At 37.3% G+C, this 23,075-nt stretch overlaps 2 protein-coding genes across 2 annotated transcripts; one reads left to right on the top strand and one right to left on the bottom strand.

Moving 5' to 3' along the window:
- Positions 1 to 11,671: 11,671 nt before the first annotated feature.
- Positions 11,672 to 14,948, top strand: LOC5506511. Its single transcript, XM_032374921.2, has 3 exons — positions 11,672 to 11,754; positions 13,505 to 13,555; positions 13,728 to 14,948. Exon 3 carries the CDS (start codon positions 13,938 to 13,940, stop codon positions 14,670 to 14,672), a length of 735 nt encoding a protein of 244 aa, XP_032230812.2. The 5' UTR covers positions 11,672 to 11,754; positions 13,505 to 13,555; positions 13,728 to 13,937; the 3' UTR covers positions 14,673 to 14,948.
- Positions 14,949 to 16,315: 1,367 nt separating this feature from the next.
- On the bottom strand, positions 16,316 to 23,039 carry LOC5506497 (UDP-glucose 6-dehydrogenase). The gene is made up of 13 exons (XM_001627158.3): positions 22,805 to 23,039; positions 22,635 to 22,736; positions 22,405 to 22,440; positions 21,403 to 21,518; positions 20,979 to 21,021; positions 20,503 to 20,578; positions 19,836 to 19,957; positions 19,565 to 19,712; positions 19,144 to 19,369; positions 18,664 to 18,759; positions 18,540 to 18,580; positions 17,806 to 17,897; positions 16,316 to 17,337 (listed from the first exon to the last, which is right to left on the bottom strand). The coding sequence occupies exons 1-13, from the start codon at positions 22,964 to 22,966 to the stop codon at positions 17,155 to 17,157; spliced, it is 1,443 nt and encodes a 480-aa protein (XP_001627208.2). The 5' UTR covers positions 22,967 to 23,039; the 3' UTR covers positions 16,316 to 17,154.
- Positions 23,040 to 23,075: the final 36 nt, after the last annotated feature.

Raw genomic sequence — 23,075 nt, 5'->3', positions numbered from 1 at the left:
TGTTTGCTTATCACGTAATGGAGATATCGACGAAAGTGTATACAGAGATAATGTACACTTAAATAACCAAACGGGAACGAAAAAACTAGTCGCAAGCTTAAAAAGTCAAATTCCAGGGCTCAGAAGACAAAGGGATCCCGCTGTAACTCGGAAATTCCCAGTCAACAACCGTTTCCAGCAAAGAAGACAAGGCGCTCCTAGCGGATCCACAGGTATCCCACAAGCAAGATATCAGGCCCCCACAGGCAACCCACAAGCGTACTGTCCACCAACAAACAACCCGATGTTTCGCCCATTCCCAGGTAACCCACAGGGGTATCAGCAACCCACAACTAATCAACTTCCCACAGGTAGACAGCAGTATCCAATGAACTCTCAGCAGCAACAATTAGAACAAGCCCTAAAAATTATTTCTGAATGTGTAAGGTTAGCCTATAGAAATGGATAAAAAACATCCCAAATCACTGAAAATGTCAATATGCCAGGTTCACTAACTTCTCGTAATTGGGATTTTGGGAGGTCTTTAAGAATTGGTACGTGGAATATCCACGGTCATAAAAGCAAAGAGCTCGGTAATAAAACAAAATTAGAAGAGGTGGTTGATATCATTCAACAACATGATATCTTCGGAATTGTGGAAACTCATGCTAGTCAAAATACAGATTTAGCTGTCGAAAAATTCAAGCATTTCATAAAAACAAGACCAAAATCTGGTAAAAAAATTTCTGGAGGGATCGCACTCTATATAAGCAACAAAGTAGCAGAAGGAGTCGCGTACTTACCTTCGGAAAACCGGAATATTATATGGTGCAAATTAAAACGAAATTACTTCGGAACGGAAAAGGATATCTTCCTAGGTACCGTCTATTTTAGTCCTCAAAATTATGAACAAACAAATGATGAGGATTATATGTCTGATCTGGAAGAGGATATTATAAAATATCTCGGCCAAGGGGACGTCATTCTGCAAGGGGACTTCAATGCTAGAACTAGTGAACTAACTGAACATATTAATTTTGATGAAGATAGATTTTTAAGCCTTCCTGATGATTATGAACTCGATGTACCATCGCCAAGGTACTCTGAGGACCACTATACTGATAGCAGAGGAAGATCACTGATTGAGCTTTGTAGTGAAAGTAATTTACGAATCGCAAATGGAAGGATAATTGGCGATTTAACAGGGAAAAAGACATGTTATCAATACAACGGTACCAGCTTAGTCGACTACGTGATAAGTAGCAATAGAGTACGGCAGAAATTTCAATTTCTTAAAATTCACCCATTGCTTCCACATATTTCTGATCATTGCCATATAACATATAATATAAAGATTGGAAACAAAATTACGGTAACACAATCAAAAAGCTTTGCTAAACACGCACGAATATTCTGCCACGGTACAAATGTAAAAGAAAATGTGGACTCTATTCTTCGCTCTGATATCTATCGGTCTAAACTGGATAACCTAGTCAGTCACTGCGATACCAATTGCCCAGACACAGCAAGCAATATCACATCAAGTTTTACAAAGCTGCTAGTTGAGATCAGTGAGAAAGCGGGTTTTAAATACGGAGACAAGCAGAAATGTCAAAAAACAAACGCACCATGGTTCGACGAGGAATGTCGATCAGAGAAAGGCAAACCTTAAACGGTGTGGAAGGAAGATATGTAACTCACCCAATGACAGTGAGCTAAGGCGGGAGCTATTTTGGAAGAAGAAAAAATTCAAGAAATTATGTAAGCGTAAGAAATATCAATACAGAGCAAGCGGTATCAAAAATTTGGATTTCAAAGATAGCAAAAAACTTTGGCGATCACTTAAGAATCTATTCAGCGTAGGGAAAGACAAAAAACAACAAGAATGTGATTTAGAAATAGAAAGCTTACACTCATACTTCATGGACTTAAACAAAACTACAACTACAAATTTATCCATCCCTAAATGTAGAGACCAGACGGGTCCTTTAGACTCAGAGATACGGCTAGAGGAAGTAAAATTAGCTATAGAAAACCTTAAAAACAACAAAGCTCCCGGTCACGATAATATACTAAACGAGCTACTAAAATATGGTAAAGATACTTTACTACCCTACCTAACTAGGTTATTCAACATCATTCTTAGGTCAGGAGTGTTTCCACAAGAATGGAATCTGGGTTTTATTATTCCAATTTTCAAAAAAGGCGATCGCTCTGACGTCAACAATTATAGAGGAATAACACTTTTATCATGCCTTAGTAAGTTATTTACATCTATACTTAATTCAAGACTCTATGACTACCTTGTGCAGAAAGGATATCTAAAGTAGACAGTATATTTATTCTGAAAACCGTTATCGACAGAGTAGTAAAAAGCAAGCCCAAGAAGAAAAACAATATGCTTTTCACTTGCTTCATAGACTTCCGAAAGGCCTTTGACAGCATTCCTAGAGATAAATTATTTGCGAAAATACAACAAGCTGGTATTTCTGGAAACTTTTACGAAGTTCTAAGATCAATGTACTCCAATGATATATCGTGTGGGAAGATAGGGGATTCAATTAGTGAAAGTTTTAGATGCATGGTTGGGGTAAAACAAGGATGCATGTTGAGTCCAACTCTTTTTAATCTGTTCCTTAGCGATTTACCTGATACCTTAGCGAAATCTTCAAGTGCCCACATCTTAGGCAACACAAAATTAAATTGTCTTCTGTATGCAGACGACTTAGTACTTTTCTCGGAAACAAGTAGTGGTCTGCAAGACCTTTTAAATAGACTTTCTATCTACTCAGAAGAAAATAGTCTAAAAGTCAATACTTCAAAAACTAAGGTGATGATTTTTAATAACATAGGCAAAGTAATGAATAACTATCAATTCCTTTTGAACAGGGAACAATTGGAAAATGTCAAATCTTATAAGTACCTAGGGCTAGTATTCAGCGCGGTAGGAAACTTTAACTTAGCAAAAGAGGAGCTTAAAAAACCGCACTCAAAGCTTTATTTAAGTTAAGGAAAGATCTCGGAATTCACTTCAGATCAGACATTAATCTTACATTAAAACTGTTTGATGCACTGATCAAACCAATTTTATTGTATGGCAGCGAGGTATGGGGTGCCGATAATAAAAGCTGTGTTGATGATAGAGATCCGCTTGAATCAGTACATCTTAAATTCTGTAAAATGTTACTAGGAACTGGAAAAACGGCTGTGAACAATGCGTGCAGAGGGGAACTAGGCAGATATCCTCTTTGTATAAATGCAACATATAGGAACATAAAATACTGGACCAACCTTCGGTCAAAAGAAGAGGCCCTCTCAAAAGTAGTTTATACAGAGTGTGTAAATAACCCTCACGTGTCCTACTGGACCCACAAAACAAAAGAAATAATTTTCAAAGCGGGTTTTGGGTTTATGTGGCTCTATCAAAATGAAACCGACCCTACATTGTTCCTTGATATTTTCTCTAAACGACTTAATGATATGTATTTTCAGAAATGGCATGGGGAAATTTTCAATGACCAAAGGAAAAACAGTAACGAAATGAACAAACTAAGAACTTATAGAACTTTTAAAGACAAATATGAATTAGAGAATTACCTTGTAGCCATCCCTAATGTGAAACATAGAGTTGCGCTAACAAAACTAAGAATAAGTAATCACCAATTGCAAATTGAGAAAGGCAGACACACGAGGCCTTACACAAAGGAAAAAGATCGGATTTGCCCAACATGCAAAAATGACGTGGAAAATGAATTTCACTTTCTAGTACAATGCCAAACATACAAAGAGCTACGAAACTCAGTTATCCAAAATTTGCAGCGCAATCAAATTACACAAAAACGCCTTTTCAATTTACTAATAAATCCGCCAACTCAATTAGCAGGGATAGCCGCAAGGTACATTTCCGAATTTTTTAAGCTAAGGGAAACGCTAATATGAAAAATTAAACCTAAAGCACAATAGAAATCTGAAGTAAGCAGAGCAAAAAAAAAAAAAAAAAAAAAAAAAGGAAAGGGGAAAAAAGGGAAGAAAAAAAGAAAAAAGAAAATACAATGTAAAACTAAGTAGTAACTAAAAACAATCAGAAAAGATTTAGAAAAAGAAAAAATGAAAGAAAGGAAATACAATGTAAACTAAAACTAAGAACAATCACATAATAGCTGTTGTACGTCTTATATACGTACTATTTTACCTTTTTTAAAATTTTTTGGTCACTAACCGATGTAACTTTACTGTTTCAAGGGACCAATAAATAAAATCTGTCTGTCTGTCTGTCCATATAACCCCCTCCCCCCTAATAGAAGAATAATTTGCACCATATAACCCCCTCCCCCCTAATAGAAGAATAACTTGCACCATATAACCCCCTCCCCCTAATAGAAGAATAACTTGCACCATATAACCCCCTCCCCCCTAATAGAAGAATAACTTGCACCATATAACCCCCTCCCCCCTAATAGAATAATAACTTGAACCATATAACCCCCTCCCCCCTACCCCTCTTCTCCTCCCCGTAAACTGAGATGATCTACGCTCATTTGCAGAATGCTTGCCAATCCAGGCCCTGTCCCGCGGGCTCAGTTTGCAAGGTAGATTACGAAAACGACTCGTTTTCGTGCATTTACGCAAGTAAGTTTAGAAACATTTTCCAAGAGTGGACTGAACCAAGAACAAAACTGAATAGATTGTGATGTACATGTTACTAAGTGATCATTTAGCTAGTAAGTATTCAACACAAAAGGAAACTTGGCAAGTTATCAGGCAAAGAAAAGCCTGGTTACCTGTGGTAATGTCTACTGGCACATAAGAAAAAATGCTGCAACTTTTCACATTTATTCACTTTCCAAATTCTTTTAATTTCATTAACTTTATAAATTCATTTACAAGTTACGTAACGAAACAAGTGATGAACTTGATGCACTTCGTTGACGCTTTTTTTCAAAATTTGTCGAACTTTTTAAAACTTTACTCAATTTATAATGTTAAACGCAAGCTGTAAATAAACAGAAAAACTTGGGCATAAGCATTTGGTTGCAGAGCTAAAAAGGGCAGTACAAGTCAACAATGTGTTAAAGCAAAATATCCTTTCGGCATGTGTGTTTTAGTATCCAAATATACCTCATATACAACGCATTGACGACCATAAATCTGTAAATCATTTTCAGAGAAGAATGAAATGATTTGCGAGGGAAAAACTGCACAGTTGTCCTGTTTCCAAGGACTTGTAATCGACGTAGAACGGGCGCTTTACGGCAGATCATCTGTAAGCCAGCCTTGTCCTAACAACGCCGCAGAAACCATCTGCATCAAGGAAGATATTGTCCCTGAGACACTCCGGAGAATCCGTTATCTCTGCCAAGGGAAGAACTCTTGTAGCTTTGTCGCTAATGTCGACACGCTGCTTGGATATGACCCTTGTTTTGGTATCTTGAAGTACGTTGAGTTGCGCTATGTGTGCAAGTTAGAGACATGATATCTTCAAGTACCTTGAGTTACGCTATGTGTGCAGGCAGATAAGGCAGCAAACTTAGTCCTGGTACCACTGAAGGTCTGTAAACCTTGTCAAAAAGACAACGCATATCCGTATATCATCCTATAGCCAAAACAGAGTCACTGTAAATCATGTCATAAACACTCCAAACACACCCTACAGCCATATAGAGGGTGGTATTGTACTAACAAGCACTTAGCACAAAACCTATTATGCGATCTGAAAAGTCATACACCCTATCTAGGTCTGTTAGCAAGAGACAGGGGATCAAATGACTAAGAAAACGACCCCACCATAACTCTTTTATTCTACTAATTTAAGAGCTTTTGTAAGTTTTTGTTGTCACCGTGAGAACGTTTATGTGTTAGTAGGTTGAGGTGTCGTACCTTAAATACGCACTAGACATTTCTAGCGAATTTGGATAAACGTAAATTCAAACAAATAGCAGCAGAATTAGAGTATATATATATATATATTTTTTTTTTTTGATAATTTGCAAAATAGGCATTTAAGTAAAGGTAGGTTGAACTGGAGACATTGGATAGTTGAAAGTTCGAAAAGGTGAGTTAGCGATGTGAAGTCTTGTATTTAGAAGTTAGCGATTTAAAATATTATTAAAGTTGATGTGTTTCCGACAATCCTGCCAATTTTCTTCTGGCGACACACGAGCTAAATAATTTTACTCCAAAGTGATGTCACTACTCGCACAAGCTTCACACGACGCACTACGCAACCGTCGCCTGTCGCTGAGGGTCGTGTTAATCATTTACCAGGCGGCGGCGGTTACATAGCGCGTCGTTTGAAGGTCGTAAACGCGTAGAGACGGAGCTCGCTGGAGGAGCAAATGCAACCAGTTGATGTGGGAATACGTGTTTTATTGACAAAGCATTCGGCATCAATATCCTAGAACCCGTGGGCAACCCCTTGCCCTAGAACAAGATTCGCAATTTTCAGTGCAGTACATTACCATTTTTGTTATATCGATTTACCTACTTATTATGCAAATATTCAAATATCCGCGCGGAGTTTGAAACTTGAATTTGTTTTGTTAGCGAGACGTTGCATCGCAAAAAGGGACCAAAACAGCAAAATATCCTGCCCTATACCAAGTTAGATATTTGATTGATGAGTTCCTGTATTCGAAAGTATAATATCGTTTGGGAAACCTTTTCAAATTGAGCGCTTTTATTGGAGACTGCCGTAAAATCGAACTCTTTTCGTAATGTTTACGTTTAGAAAAAGAGGAATATGAGTGTGATGGACCAAATTCTACGGCTTAGAAACTTGACAGGATTAAACTAGGATAAATGAGGATCATGGCATACTAAAACAATTTTCACCACAAGCCGAAATGAGTGCCCACAAGATAATGGTGAAAGTTGAGGAGAGCGTAGGTTGAATTTTGAGAACGAAAGTGCGAGTCAAGGCCCAACGTCTATATTTCAATATGGAAAAAAACGCCAAAGAATAGATAGGAAAATCCGTCTAAACATACAGTCGAAAATCATTTTACCCTTCCCTTGTCTCTGGGGTTTGGCTTCTTCTCATTCTTTGCCCAACGTCTTGCCCTGCGACCATCACAACAACATGGGGGGACTCTAGCTGTAAACATGACTGTTGGTTTTATGCCCCCCAAAAAGCTCCACTCCCCCCCCTAAAAAAAGTAACTTAAACCTGAGTTCTACTCCTAAAACATGCAATAGCTCGAAAATTGCAGGCCCGTAAAAAATACTATAGATGATTTATTTATTCCCTTTTATAAAAAAAAACTCTATGCTCCTCATCTCCAAGGCCCTTGAAAAATTCGAAAATTGAAAAATATTTCTAGGCACTTCATGTTTGCGCTTATGAGGGACTTCTACTTTTGGGCTATTTTTGGTAACCCGCTTCTATGGGGGCCTGGGAACGAGTTAGTCATATGTCATGGCAAGAATCCTAGTAAGACCGAATTAACATCCATCTTTAGGAATACTATCGATTATATATAAGATTGGGCACTGCCTAAAAGCGAAGCCAACGTTTTTACAAAACCTTAAACTCACTGGTCATAACAATTAAGTAGTTTACTTATCTGTGTTACAGGATTGCAAATAATTTTGAAAACCAATAGGCTGGTGTAAAAGAAAATTGTTATATATCGCTCGGCACATTTTCAGGTTTGTAACGGACTTTGACTTTGTAGCAAAATTTGCTATGCTTCACTTAGAGCCCAAGCACTAAAAATAACAAATTTGAAACGATTTGAAATGAAGCCACTATTTTCCCCAGATATGATCAAACATCATATCTAAGCCAGTCTTTTTATATCTCATGTCTAATAGAATGTGTCTAATAATATGTGCAAAATAAATGTATTTTTAATGTTTAAAAAAGCATATATTTTTTAGGTTTTGTATTGATTGTTTAATGCAATTTACTATATTGGATATATCATTTAGATCACTAGTGATGTTCCCATTTTCACTGGAATTTGTATAGGATACAAAATATCTCTTGACATCATAACAGCCTCGCAACCCATGCCGTAGAGCGTGCGTCTAGACCCTAAACTTTTTGCGCCTTATTACCGCGATGCCCTTACTCAGCGCCTTGGATACCCGAAAATGTGATGGTATCATATGAATTAAAAGGAGTGGGAGGGGAGGTGGGCAATAATGGCTGCCTCCGACGAGGTATGTATTCCATCTCGTTTTCTTAGGATTCCATGCTTTATATGGGTAAGTGCATGTTATAAAGACAAAGCAAATACGCCAAATGGCCCAGTTTATACTATTCTCGAGCGATCGCGGTTACGAATCTATTTTTCTTACTGAATGTCCGAAAACGTTTTTGTTGAGAATTTTTTTAGAGTTATTTTTCAATTCTTAATTGAAATCGTCACAATTTATAGAAGGTACAGGGTCGATTTGGTTTCAAAAGTACTAAATTACATTTATTTTTTATTTATGTTTTTTTCCGAATTTGAAACAAATATTCTGGCATCCATGGGTCCTTTCGTAGGTAGAACTGAAGGGGGACGGGAGTCAAGAATAAAAGTTCAAATATTTGAGCAAAATCTCCCTACATCTAGACAAGATAACAGTTTTTCAGAGAGAAAAAACAATAGTTTTTCAATAGTTTTTCAAGCCGCTCTGTGATTGTTCCATAACGCAAGTTCTGCGAGTTGCTATGAGATTGGTGGAATTTCGATCCGAGTAGCACGTCAAGCTCGAAGGAATTTTTCACTGCAAATATGCATAAATACCTTAGTAAAACAGCTCTAGAAAATAATTTTGAACTCTCTCTTTAGTAAGGCTGATTTTCAAGGCCAAATTTTGCATTCCTTATTCCATCTGCAAGGGATTAAGGCTGTGCGAGCAAACTAATATATAGATTTAAGCACTGCCTAAAAGCGGAGCCAGCATTGAACACCTTTTGTGTTGACTAATTGAGGTATTTTTAGGGGATCTAGGATCCTGCTCTTTACTGAGATTTATTTATTGTACCAACAAAATGGATACAGGTCTTATTCAATAATTTAAATTATGCAGTACATCAAAGTTAACAAACACAATTCCTGGTGTGAATATGGCTGTCAAAGTTGTCAAGAGTCTAATGGTAATTTTTTATGTCCCATCATAGAAGTTCCATTATGAATATTTTTTTTATATCAAAACAATACTCCGACAAGCTTTGCCCTTGTGCAGAATATGTCATGGATGTAACAGCATTCCAAAGATTTGAAATAATATGTTTAGATGCCATACTGTAATTTTAATGTATTGATTTAGTGGCGATTCTCTCCTTCATTCGACCGAATATTCAGGAAAATATCTGGAAAATAAAATTTAAAAATATATCTCCTTTCATGCATTACATATTGGTGCACCCACCCTTTACCATATAGTGGTCTTGTTGTTGGTGGCCTACTCCAAAATGAATGCAATGAAGAAAAACAGATTGATTTTGGAAGCAAATCCTGAAAAAAAAAACATCTAAGGCATCACTGACAGTGCTAAAATGCTAACTTCTAATTTCAAACCAAACCCTTTCATTGATTTATGTTTGGGGTAGAGAGGAAGCAAAGAACATCAATTGACTAAAAAATAGTCAAAGGGAGAGGAGATATAAAGGAAATTGACTCAACTTGAAAGGTTTGGTGAAAAAAATATAACAGTATGAAAATAATTTGATTGATCCAACCATTCCAATGAAATAATTCTAAACATCTAAAATAAATGTAAAGGAAAAAAAAGACTTATCCTAAAAAGAAGATATAAGTGAAAGTACTAAATGAAAATTTCTAATTTAAAAATAAAATCTGTTCATTAATTTATTTTTGGTGTAGAGGGGAAATAGCAAAGAGCATCAATTGCATAAAAATAGTCAACAGGGAGAAGGAAAAGGAAGAAGAAAAAGAAAATATAAAAACAATAAATGTGATAATTATATTCAGTACTTTCCTAAAATATCCCCTTTCCCATTATCTTTAGGTTGATAAAAAACTGTTTTCTTTACATATTTATTATTTAAAAAGCAAAAGTTTGTTTTTAGTTTTATATAATTTAATTATCTTGTTCTAAAAAAAAACCTATTGAGTGTGTACTGCTGAATCACATAGTAATGCCCTAGTCATTTGAGCCCCCTCCCTGATGGTCCTGGGGAAGTCAGCAGTTAATGTGGGGTTTTAGATTACTTTTTAACCAGAATATATTAAGAGGGGTGGTGGTATTGACTGTTTTTGACTTATAACTTGGAAACAGGCTTTTATTAACGCCTAATCCCCCACCCTTTCCTGGGACCATGTGTGTGTGGGATATCAAATGACTAGTGAATAAGAACTCCCTACTGTTATCTTTTAAGATATGGTTTTCAATTCTCATGTCTTCTAGTCTTTAGCATTCATCTTGGCCCTCAGGTAGTCCCTGGTTCATAAAAGTGAAATTTCTTTCAAAACAATCTTTTCATAAAGACATTTATAATCTGACTAATTTCCACAACTATTTAAAAAAAATAAACACATGAAATGCAAGATGCAGACAATAACAACAATACATATTGGCAATAGGGGTTGAATTTTTTATTTTTTATTTTTTTTTTCCTCGGTAAGAAAAATTTCTCTTGTAAGTTGAAAAAGTTACTGTATCTTAAATTAATTATCCTAAATATGGTCCATCCCATGGGTTCGCGTCAAGCATACCTGATTCGGCAAGGCGGGTGAAGAATGGCGTTTTAGGAACGAAAAGAGTTGATCAACTGGATTCATAATTTCTGTGTGGCAGTGTAAAGCATCTGTATAATATTGTTTGCATGTATTTTAACAAACTTTCGAATTCCCAGTTTTCTAGAAGCGATTTTCTACCGCCCGTTTCGCCGATCGGCATCGGAAAGTGCTACCTTTCTCTTCTCTTAGTATGGGGGAACTTCAATCGCTCAATATTGCCCCAAATGGATTGAAACTTCACAGGGATGTAAACAACAACTCCACAAACATGTAACTGTACCGAATATATCTGTTTTCCCCAAAGTTTGCATCTTGTCATGTTTACCGTAAAAACTTGATCCGGCTATATCAGGGGAAATCGTCGTGTGCGTGTTTGATCGTTCGATTCGTGTACGATTATGCGGGTCTTAGCGGTATACTAGAAAGACTACAGGCAAGCTGTAGAAATACTAGATGGTCTGCGTAGGCGTGGTGCAAAAAGCTCCGACGAAGGGCTAACGCTCGAAACGTCAGCGCAACTACTCTGTTTCATATAGGCGTGTTGATTTATACCATATCTTCTCCCAGTTCACTATGAAAAAAGCTGTTCTCTCTTACCTCTGTTGCCTCCCACCTTTTCTTTGAGATGAAATAACTAGATTATTTGGTTGACCCTTCATCAAGCATTCGATCAATCAATAAATGTCACTTTTCAATATCTCCGAGCATTGCGTGCGTTTTTTTAGGTCGGGTCCTTCAAAATATGACGCTTTCTGTTGGAGTTGATCAAACAACATAGCTGCAACTGAAGTCAAGATGCCGCAAGTTTCCAGAAAACACACAATAACAATCTTTGCAGCAATCTTTGTTATTCTGGTCGTAGTCCAACTGTCACAGCTGATGTTTTCTTATACAAAAACTAAGGCATTAAGAAAATTTATCACACCTTGCTTAATTCGCTTTCCTGAACCATTTCTTAACACTCTCCTCTGTATCTGATATATTGTACTTTTGATGTCATTTTCAGAATTATGTAAAGTATCGAGAAGGATGGCTTCCGCAACATCTTGCCCAAGACATCGACGTATTCGCAAACGACACAGTGAGTCTATTCATAGCTTTATATCAACACCAAAGCATCCACATTACGAGTACACTTTAGGATGGCGCGCGCGTTATTGTTTTCAATTTCTTTATGAAATTTAACCATTTTTTAACGTGCTGCTATGCACTCATTTTAAGCGCAATTTTGAATTTAGTTTTAAATCCTGACAGGCTAAGCTTCACAGATTGCAACTGTTTGCTTTTTAGGCCTAGATGAAAAGCTGATTGCAAAATAATCGCATTTCGATAAAGCCAATTTTTTCTAAAAAAAATAGACGGACGATTAATTTAGAAAAACAGTTGAAACATTTATGTGTCTGCTTCATTATGGCCAAGTTTGGGTAGTTCTGCTAGAAATAAACAATACGCTTTTTAGCAGTTTAATCCCGGGCAAACCAGACGAGATGTTCGTGTATCGAATATTATCTTCAATTTGTTTACCGAATATATCTGTAAAAAAAGCCAGTTTCTTGAAGTTGTTGTCATAGATAGATTGATCTGGTAGCCGTGATTCATAATAGTTTAGGCGATGTTCCACCCTCATCTCGGATCACCTTCTCTTCACTCGTAATAAAATACAACAGGGAAGGAAGCTCCACGCCCTGGAAAACACACATTTGACTCTTCGAGGCAACTTTTTCGGCAGAAAACGGACAACTTTTCCCTTCAAAATCCTATATGCCATAGAAGAATATTTTCTTAACACATCTTTCTAAGAAAATAACCCAAAAGACCCGAATTTCCCTGCAATTTTTGATTGAGAGCAAGTTGATTGAAAAGAATTGTGAAAAAATAATTTGTGGCAATCTATCCTCTTCTGTTTTGCCCTTCGAACAGAGGCTTTTTTAATTATAATTATAAGACATTATAATTTTGCAGACAGTATAATTCATCTACTTGTCGACTCAATACTAAAAACAATTACAAAAAGACAATATAATTAATGATGTGCATTAACATGTATGCAGCTCTATTTTTTATTTTCTTTTATAGAACTTCGATCAACCACGGGAACTAAGATACTTTGTCAGTTAATTCTGAATAAAATAAACAAAAATTCATCCCCCACTTATGTTGAATATTGCACTTAGCAATAAAGTTCGGCTGTCAACGCAGGCTATATAATGCCTCGCTGCCTTCCAATTCAGATTCCTTTAACGTAGTTGCCTATATTCCTTTTGACTGAAAACCCTAGCGACAAGCCGAGCCCTTTTGCAGTAGGTCACGATAGCGTCGCTTTGCAGTGCTCGTGCCTCTCACCACTGGTTGGGTTCGATTCCCAGTTCCGACGTGAGTTGAGTTTGTTGGTCTCCCCTTTGCTTAAAGGGTTTTTCTCCAGTTTCTCCAGTTTTGCTCCCTCCACAAAACTAACAATTTCGATCTTAGCTGTGATCCGTGGTCAGACATGATTTGTACGGCGGCTGCCTGAAGCGCCTTCCCATGCCTTCAACTCGACCACATCTGAATCTGCGCTCTCGCAACCCAGCATCTTGCTGCATTGAGAATGATTAGCTACTCCAATTAATTTAATTTTTTTAATCAATATGTTTGTGTGAAATTTCTTATCTACTTGTTTGAATTAGACGGTGGATTCTTTATGTCATTCGGTATAGTGCGGGATCATAGGGTAGCGGCGTAATTGTCCAGACTACGTTCTTCTGAACGTTAAACGTCACTGACCCTCACCTTTCTCCCCCGAAAGTTTTGGGGTTACTCTAAAAGGTAATGTTTGTGCACTGTGTTTGCAGGTCAACGAACAAGAAGGAGCTGATAGTGTTTCAAGGCTGGAGCACGTAGAAGTGAGTATATATGATATAAGACAAATAAAAGGCTCTGTGAGCCAACTCGTGAAGTGTATTTTTCTATGTGTGTATAAAAACCAAATAACCTAAAAATAAAAATTGTTTTAAAAACACTCACAAGTTCTACGCAATTTAAATCTAATTTTTTATTTTCCATTATCATGTTAAGGCCATCGTCCCGTGTGGAGACCCTAAGGCCGGAAGACTACAATTCACGATCCCGCCACTTTTTGACCCATCCCCAATCGTGAATCGCCCAGAATGGACAGAGGTCGTGTTCTCTTTCTCAGAGAGTATTACATTGGTGACTGGGTACTTCGATTTGGGGCCCTTGCCCAAATGGTACGGTACTGCTGATGTCAATACTTACAAAAAATTCATGCTCCGTTTAGGAAAGATTCGGAACCCGATGGTTTTCTTTGTCGATGAACAAGACAATGATATCCAGATATTTTTACAAAAGGTGCGCTCGAAGCAGGTAACACTTTTCAAGCCTGTCAAGAGATCGGATTTGTGGGCGTTTGGTTTTCTACAGCCAATTACCCAAATGTTCAGTTTATCATGTTTTCCGAAGCATCGTACTTTGACAACTGTTCCAAACTATGCATGCACTGTTCTTTCAAAATTTGAATTTGTTAAAATGGCGATTGAAGAAAATTACTTCAAAACAAAATATTTTGCTTGGATGGATGCTGGCTACTGGAGAGATGCACCAATTGACGGCCCATACTTCTCGATGGTGCTTCCACCACGATTTAACGACAGTACGGTTGCTATAGTTGAGGTAAACCCACCTAACACAAAGCTAACCATGAAAGACATGGTCTGGGGTGCAAGTGTCTGGATAGCTGGCGGCTTTTTGATAGGGCGTGGAGATGTGTTCACAAGGTATTGTCACCAGTTTATGGAGTACAGCCACCTTATGCTTAGGGCGGGAATGATGAATTCAGAAGAACAAGTGATCTATGGTATCTACCACGCAAGGAACTATCAGCCCAAAGTGATGATGCAGCTTTATCCTGCAGAACAACGCTACTTTAACTGGTTCACACTGGGATTTATGTGTAAAGAAGAGGCCGAGAAGGCTGTTTACAAGGCCCCTCCACTGAACTAGAGCAGTGGTCCCCTCATACTTTTTTCCATGTCTTCATGACTTCGTCCCTTTTTTCATCCACTCTCAAAATCATTCATGCCGCAAATTACCAGATTACCCTCTCTTCTCCTTAGACCAGTAATCAAATTTTGCCGAGGAGAGGACTAGTGGGAATTTTGAAAATTTAGTAAGTCCTAGGTAAAGGCAAAAAGTGGGTATTTTGAACTTTTTACGTAATGCCGTGTAAAATTTGAATTTTAGTCGAAGTAAATAGAGCGGTAGTTTTAGACGACTTATTAAAGCCGCATTGTCACCAGTTCACTTCCGGAGGGCCGACGGAAACCTTAACCGACAAGAGACAAAATAATTTATTAGAATCCGTGCTATTTAACATGCCATCCCCTCTAAATTATCAGTCACACCCGCAAAGAAACTTCCAATAGACACACTACTTTAGGATTTTTTTCGGGGGGGGGGGGGGGGGGGGGGGAGGAGGGGGAATCTCAAGAAAAGTAGACGGAGATGATCGTCCTATCTTTTAGGCTATAAAAGGGAAATTGCTATCCCCTAGGGGGTGTTTTTAAAATCCTTAAAGGACTTTTCTGATTCTGCTATCTCCTAGTCTCCTAGGGTAACATTTGATCAAGTGCTATTATTTAGGGGATGTTTAAGGATGTTTGCGATTCTGCTATATCATAGGGTATAAAATTCGACCTACTGCTATTCCTTTAAGAGATGTTTAACGGTTTTTCCGATTCTGCTATCTCTTAGGGTTAAAAATTCATTCGACCACACCCAATTTGCTATCTCTCAGGTGTAAGAATTGCTGTTGACCACACCCAAAGTGCTACCCCTTTAGAACTAAAATTGATTTTTTCCCATGATAACTTCCGCCTGTTTTCATCGGAGTCCCCCGGAATATCCCTCGTGCGACCTTATAATTCAATTTGCTAGGGTTGAAGCCTTATTTGGCGTTTAAAACGGTATTTTAATGGTTTAATTACATCTGCATTCATTATAATAACTTATGCTCTCTAAAAGGCGCATGGATCATAATACGGCGTCTAAAATCTTAAAAAGCCGACCAAGCGTTATATCTCGCAGAATTTAACCGGCCGTGTTAACAAATCTAAGTTTTGCGTGAGTCTGTCCTCTAATTGATGCACAGATGACGCGTGATTGTTGTTCATGACACGCTGCGGCGTCTTCTGTACATCTAGGACAGACCTACAAAAATTAGATCTCTTTGTTTTATATGTTAAGTATTATCTATTTTTGGGCAGCGTGTGTGCATGCTGACGCCAAGCGTGCGTGTCCTCTAATAACACATGGACCCTTGATCAATCGAGTGCGGTATTTACGAGTGTCGTTGTATAAAAGAGAAAAGTTTTAGCAAATATTGGTAACCCATCGACTCGAGTTCTCGTCTGTCTGTTTGCCGTCCCAAAAAAACATCGAATGACAACCAAACTTGGCAGATGTCATTTATGTGTCTAGGGGGGTGCAAAACCATGGTCACGTGATGTGTGTTTTCATCTTAAAGCAAACTACTGAAAACGTGATTATAAAAACGAAAAAAAAAACATTGTATGATCACCAAACATCGTAGGTGTCATGTATGTGTCAAGGGAGGTGCAAAGATATGGTCTCTCATAAACGAAACATTTCGTCGTTTTGTTTATTATCTCAATAAATAACCAACATACAATATTCTATTAAAAGCTTTGAATATCAGTTTATAAAAACTATCTGTAGATGTTTGAAGTTGTCTAAAAATAAATACCTGTATACCGCTTCGCGTATAGCCATAAAATGAGAAGCTTGAAACTCCATCTATTTTGGCTATTATAAACATAGAGAGTTAATTTATGCTACGGGATCCTTCGCAACCATAGCAAGAGAATCCAAAAATAATGGAAATGGCATCTTCTTCACAGTTGGTATTTTGCAAGGATGGCAAAATGGCGACCCTTTGATATTAATAGCTGATCTTTCTCTAGATGTGACTGAATACGTGTAACTGATTTCCACGATTACGTACTGCTTTTTTATTGTTTTTCCCTGGTTCTCATTTTCTGACGGTTTTGTGATTCCAAGCCTTCAACTGCCCAACCTAATTTCCCCTAAATAGAACAAATTTTTTTACGTACGGTTGATAAGGATTATTCTTAGTTAGCCATGTCTAAAAGATTATCCGCTCTGCCTGGTGTGGATAAAATATTAAAACCATTCAACCCCTACAAATAAAAGGCTATACATACTACAGTAATCAGTGTCCCAACCTTCTCCAACTTTGACAAATAGGGTTACAGTCAAATAAGAGAAGCTAAAGAAGAATTCAGGTTTGGAACACTGTGGTTTTCTAATAAATGTGTTTATAAATATTCATATAGCTAACAGGGACCGTGATTTTCATTAAGTGGATGGATTCTCATAGTGCCACCATAACATTTAAATGAAGTACTTCATGTCCATCCATGTCCATCCGCCATGACAGGAGCGTCTAGTCACTGCATGGCGGAAGGGGAGGGGTGAGGGGAAGGACGTACCCAGATGACACTACCTTCCCTATAGTTTCTACCTGAAAACCAACATCATGTAGATGATGGTGATCAAGAATCATCCGTCCGTCAAATACAAATGCTGGCTTCAGCATACTGTCATGGATTTTTTGGTAGTCATAGGTCTGTGGAAAAATGGAGATTTATTTAAAATGGCATATTGAAAACTTGTACTTGCAACAACTGATGACACAGTAAATCAGGAAAAAGAAGTGAAATATTTGCAACTTTATTTTTAATCTTTTAATGTGGTTTTCGATATTACCTGAGTTCTGACCTACGTCTCCCACTGAATCTCTTTCTAGCTTTTCAATTGCCAGCACCTTAATGGCTTAAACATTGCCCATTTTATGGCTGACTAATCAAAAGAGCACAAAATGATCATAATTTCTGAACCCATTAGTCAGAGCAGCTTGAAATTGTTCACAAAATTTTGAGTAAGGAACGATAAATCTTAAAATTTCCATGAAAGAGTATTACCTTTGAACCTTTTTGCAAAGATCATAAGCATTAGTCATCATCATGCAATCATCATCATCATAATCACCATTGTTAACATTAATCATAAGGTGGAGCAGGCCGTAAATACTGACCTTAAACTCGTCCCATTCTGTGCAAATAACAATTGCATGAGCTCCTTCTACAGCCTTATATGGATCATGCTCAATCGTCACCAGGCGATCCACTGCAAAACATGCAACAAAATAGATATAATAAATGAATTGGCAAAGCTGTTCACCCTAAAATAGCTGGGGTGCTGGAAAACGAGGGCACAGGTACAACCAGTTCAAAGGTATATAAAAATGCTATACAACTCTGTCTGACCAAAACACAGCATGGGATCCAAATTGCTGGTGTTGTAAAAGGAAAAAAACTGGATAACCATGTGAAAACCCTCTGAAACAAGATGAGAGCCAGCAAATTGAATAGCAGAAATCTAGCCTGGAACCAATAAGGGATTTGAGCTAAGAGATCACAGGAACTTCCTTGGTTGAGAATTCAAACCAAAATGACAGAAATGACTGCGCCGTCAACCAGAGAATGACGAAAAAATAAAATCTTAATCTTAAAATAAAATAAAATCTTTTTTTTATAAGTGCTGAAAAAATTTGCCAACCAAACAGCGCAAGTCGCTTATTCCAAATGTGTCATTCAACTGCCCTAATAACAGGTATCAATCTGGCACAAATCAAGGGCAGTTTCTGTTATAGACATGTAGTATGAGAACACTCTAATTTTGTGCCTTGTCCCTTGTTAATCACACAGTGCAGGATAGCAATCCTAATTCAGAAAGCAATTCATTTGTTCTATCTTATAGAATACTTACCTTTTTGCGCATCACCTGTAATTGCAGGGTGTTCTAGTTCCCTACAAACATGTAAAGAGTAACTTTTAGCTCAGCGTAAAAAGACCAAGTGTTAGTATCTAGCAATAGAGAAAAATGTACTCACAGCTTGATCTGGTCCTTTTCCACTTTTGGGTCATAGATGGTGAGCTTTGCACCTTCATCAAGCAGGTATTTGCAAACGTAGATACTGGCTGACTCCCTATAAAAGCAAACAAATAATGGTAAAACTGCTATCTACTGTATACTTTATACAGTAAGTAACATATAGGGCATAGTTACAGTATAGTAACATACAGGGCAGTGGATACACGTAGCCAGGGGAAGGTAATCTGGTCAAGGTAATTTTGGATAGGGGATTCAGAACATTTCATATTGACACACCCCTTCATCTCCTTTTATGTATACTTGCATTTGATTTTTACAAGCCTTATATTTTGGTAAGTACAGGGTGGTACAGTAAAATGAGGGGGTTGGATTGGGATTGATGACTCCAAACACAATCTCCAAAATATTTAAAGTAAAAAAAAAATAACTGCTAAAAAATGTAAATAAAATACTATGATATGCCACTTTCGTCCTTTACCTTGTATCACCAGTGTTCTTCTTAAATGCAAAACCCATGATTGCTATTTTCTTGTCAGAGACAGTATTGAATAAGCAGTTGATGATGCGGTTGGTGAATCGTCGCCTTTGGTACTCATTCATTGAGATAACTTGGTACCAGTAGTTAGCAACCTCAGGAAGATTCAAGGCTTCACAAAGGTACACGAGATTCAACACATCTTTCTGAAAGCAGCTACCGCCAAACCCTTTAAGGAAAAAAGAAAAGAAAGATTGATATCCAGTCAATCTCTGGAATTATTCAATAGTATTAGTGTCAAGTGCATTTTCTTTTATTTCTTTCTTTAAAAAAGCTGTATTCTGTGGTTCACTAACAAAGTTGTAACTGCATCCTCAACCCACTGCATGAAGGTTGATTAGATCCTCAACATTGATTCATTTACCTACAGATGCTTGTAAGAACTGGCTACCAATTCTAGAGTCCATTCCAATTGCATGGGCTACTTCAGAGACATCTGCACCAGTTGCCTCACAAATTGCACTCATTGAGTTGATACTTGAGATACGTTGAGCCAAGAATGCATTGGCTGCCTGTGTTGATGGAAAATAATCAATTAAAAAGAGAATTGATGGTCTAAGTTGAACTATACAATTGTGTTGCAAGCATACAGTGGCCAAAACTATCTAACAGAGAAAGCTTGAATATTTACTCACTAGTTTTGATAGTTCTGAAGACCAAGTGTTAGTCTTTATAATTTTGTCTCTTGGAATCCAGTGCTGATATACCCAGGCAAGAGCATCTATGGATAGCAAACCCTCCTTGGTCTGCTCTCCACCTGGGGGTCAGAAGAATAAAACTGACATGAATGGGAGAGGAGTAAAATCGATTGCCAAATAACAGAAGAAAGGTTACTTCTTTCCATAGGGGCGAAGGAAAGGACAGACCCCAGTTTTTTTCTAAAATTATAAGGAGATGACCAGTAGGGGTGTGGCTGTGCCCTCCTTCCCTACCCTCCCCTCAGTTTTCTTAAGACCAAACTGTATTTAAGGTAATTGTTAGGCAACAGCTCTGGGTTTATCAGGCAGACCTAGTGATTTTAGGTAGGGTTGAGCATTTTTTTTTGTTTAGTTTTGGTTGTGACTTCTGGCAACCCCTTTGGTGGTACAATAAGTATAATTTACTTACAATGCAACATTTAAAATAATGTCAATATATATATAAAATATATATATATACATATATATATATATGTATATATATATACTCATCTCCTGATGAGTGGGCAACCACGAAACAGGCTTGTAGAGATAAAACGGTAGTTCGCGTGTTTTTTCCTACAAACCAATACATATATATATATATATATACTGTGAATCTTACCAATCAATACTCTGTCAGGCTCCATCAAATCTTTGATTGCTGTTCCTTCCGCCAAGAATTCTGGATTTGATAACACCTGTGAAAGATAACACATACAGTACATGATGCCCAGGATAAAACATCAGAGAATGGGTTCTCTAAAATACAACATAGGCAACAAACATTGGGGAGATACTTTCCAGATTAGAGATGTGAGAATAGGTTACAAATTATGTAAGAATTTGGGGAGAAATATCTAAGAGGAAGAATCACACCAATAAATTCTGAAAGGTTATTGTGGTTTTTAATGAAGACTTTAGTCTGAAGCTTAAAAATATTCTGGGAGAAGATTCCCAGCTAGACATGTCTAGGAATTTGTGTCTTCAACTTTAAGGCAAGCTGCTTGCCCTTGCACAATGCATCAACATCCAGTTTTTATGGTTGTGAAGCTCAGTGGCCATAGCAAGACAAGTTTAAGGTGGTATAGCTGCACTCACCTGAAACTTCTTGTCTGCATTTGCACTGAGAATTCTTGTGATGCTGATAGAAAAATGGACAGCTTAATAAAATATTTTTTCAAGAAAAGGCAAAGATAATTTAATAATGCTATTGTTTTTTAAAAAGGTGTTTGACACAAATTAAAATTAAGATCTACAGTACTTTAAATATAAGATTCCTGGTGCTTGTGTCATGGGTGTAGCCAGAGAGTGGGGGCAAAGGGATTTTTCAAGAACATTCAAAAGGTAACTACTAAGATGTACTGGCTTTATTGGACCAGAAAGGGAGGACACTAGGCCTGCTGGGCACCCCCCTGGCTACGCCCCTGTGTATTTGCTTGGGGAGCTAGTGGTGGCAAATGCTACTTGTCCTTGGTAACATTCTGACTCTGTGTTGAGAGGGGCAGGGGCAAGTATTACATACCTCTCTGCGGCCCGTACAGGAACAGTGCTCTTCTCCACAATTATTTTCCCACCCTCTGCTACATCTGCAATGTGCCTTGCAGCCGACTCTATATATTTTAAGTCTGGTGCCCTACCCTATAGGCATAATGGAGAAAGTGAAATCACCAAGACAACCAATAGAGTTTTTGTTAAGTTGATCACATATATTGTATATAAAAAATCAAGCTAACCTATCCAGATTAAAATGAATAAAAACAATTGGTTTTGTGTGAAATGATGATGCAATATAAAATATATATATAAAAGAGACATTTGTTTCTATAAGAAAAGCAGCTGAACAATCTAGCCATTATATAGCAATGATGTGCATTCAGAATTTTCTCCAAACAAACCCACAACATAAAAGCCTCAATCAATCAAAATATTTCATGACTGACAGGAGCAAAAAATGGCAAAATTCAAATTGTACAGTAAGGCTGAATTAGCTGATATTTGTTTGATTTTTGTCTAGAGGTTGCTTGTGTAATATAAAACAAAATACTTTTGGTAGATAATCGTTTTTTAAGATATTTAAATTGTAAGAATCTTGATTTGTCTGAAATTGACAATTTATGCAAAAATTACTACTACTTTTCCCTGATTTACAATAACTTTGTTGGCAAGCATATCTCGGAACGGATCATCTATCAAAAAGTACCTAATTTTGTTTAAGGAATCTTTAGGCAAAAAAATCACACAAATGTAACTAACACAACCTTAAAATTTGAACTTTGACATTTTTTGCTCCTTTGTCTCACGACCATCACCAAGAAGATGGCCTTTTGTAGGCAGTTTATAGAATAGGTGGTTAGGTCTCACAGCAACCTGCAACTATTATTTATTATTTAAGAGTAAAAGAAAAGATCAGCAAATATAGAACCATACATATATTTGAATATTGAAAAAGAAAAACCAAAGTAGCCAAAGCAATTTCAGACTATAGTGCCACCTTAAATTCTATATTTATTAGTAGCACACCAACCTTGCCAAGACCATAAGTTTTTGTTGGAGTATTTACCTAAAGAAAATAAATTAAAATACATGAAATTGAATAACCACGAGCTTGTGTTACTTGGCAATACGAGAATTCTTTTGGAATGTTAAGATCGTTTGACTAATTCCATATTTCAAAAGAACGTTCATAAAGACAAATAAACTAAGTCACTTCCTACATAATAATTAAGCTTACAGCAGCCAAAAAGCGTTACTTACACAAATGAAAATCAAATCAGCATCTTTGATAGCAGTATCTATGTCGGTGGAGAAGAACAGATTGCGACCACGACATTCTCTGACAACTTCACTCAAACCAGGCTGAAAATAACCTTCATTAAATCACACATAATAACAGTAAACCACGAAAGTCGTAAGAAGTAAAGTACCTCAAAGATCGGTAGGTTGTCGGAGTTCCAAGCATCGATTCTATGCTGGCTCAAATCAACTACAGTGACTTTGATTCGCGGACATTTAAGTGCAATAACACTACATGACGGTCCCCCGACATATCCTGCTCCTATACAACAGATATTCTTGATGTTAAACATTTTTCTAAGCGATTTTGCTCTCGCTGCATATGTTACTACGGCAGCTCAAGAGAGTGCTTTTTTTTACACATGCGTACACAGGCGAAGGGTATTCCTCGGGGATGACGCT

This window comes from Nematostella vectensis, chromosome 3, assembly GCF_932526225.1.
Source record: "Nematostella vectensis chromosome 3, jaNemVect1.1, whole genome shotgun sequence".
Taxonomy (NCBI): Eukaryota; Metazoa; Cnidaria; class Anthozoa; order Actiniaria; family Edwardsiidae; genus Nematostella; species Nematostella vectensis.
The sequence above is the reverse complement of the archived record's forward strand: the minus strand, read 5'-3'. Positions and strand labels throughout refer to the sequence as shown.

Excerpts from the sequence above, each read along its gene's own strand:
- LOC5506511 (XM_032374921.2), top strand. The coding sequence starts at position 13,938 with ATGCTCCGTTTAGGAAAGATTCGGAACCCGATGGTTTTCTTTGTCGAT.
- LOC5506497 (XM_001627158.3), bottom strand. The coding sequence starts at position 22,966 with ATGTTTAACATCAAGAATATCTGTTGTATAGGAGCAGGATATGTCGGG. Across the intron at positions 21,519-22,404 it reads AAACTTATGGTCTTGGCAAG|GGTAGGGCACCAGACTTAAA; the intron begins GTTGGTGTGCTA and ends TTATGCCTATAG. Across the intron at positions 18,581-18,663 it reads GAAAAGGACCAGATCAAGCT|GGAACTAGAACACCCTGCAA; the intron begins GTGAGTACATTT and ends ACATGTTTGTAG.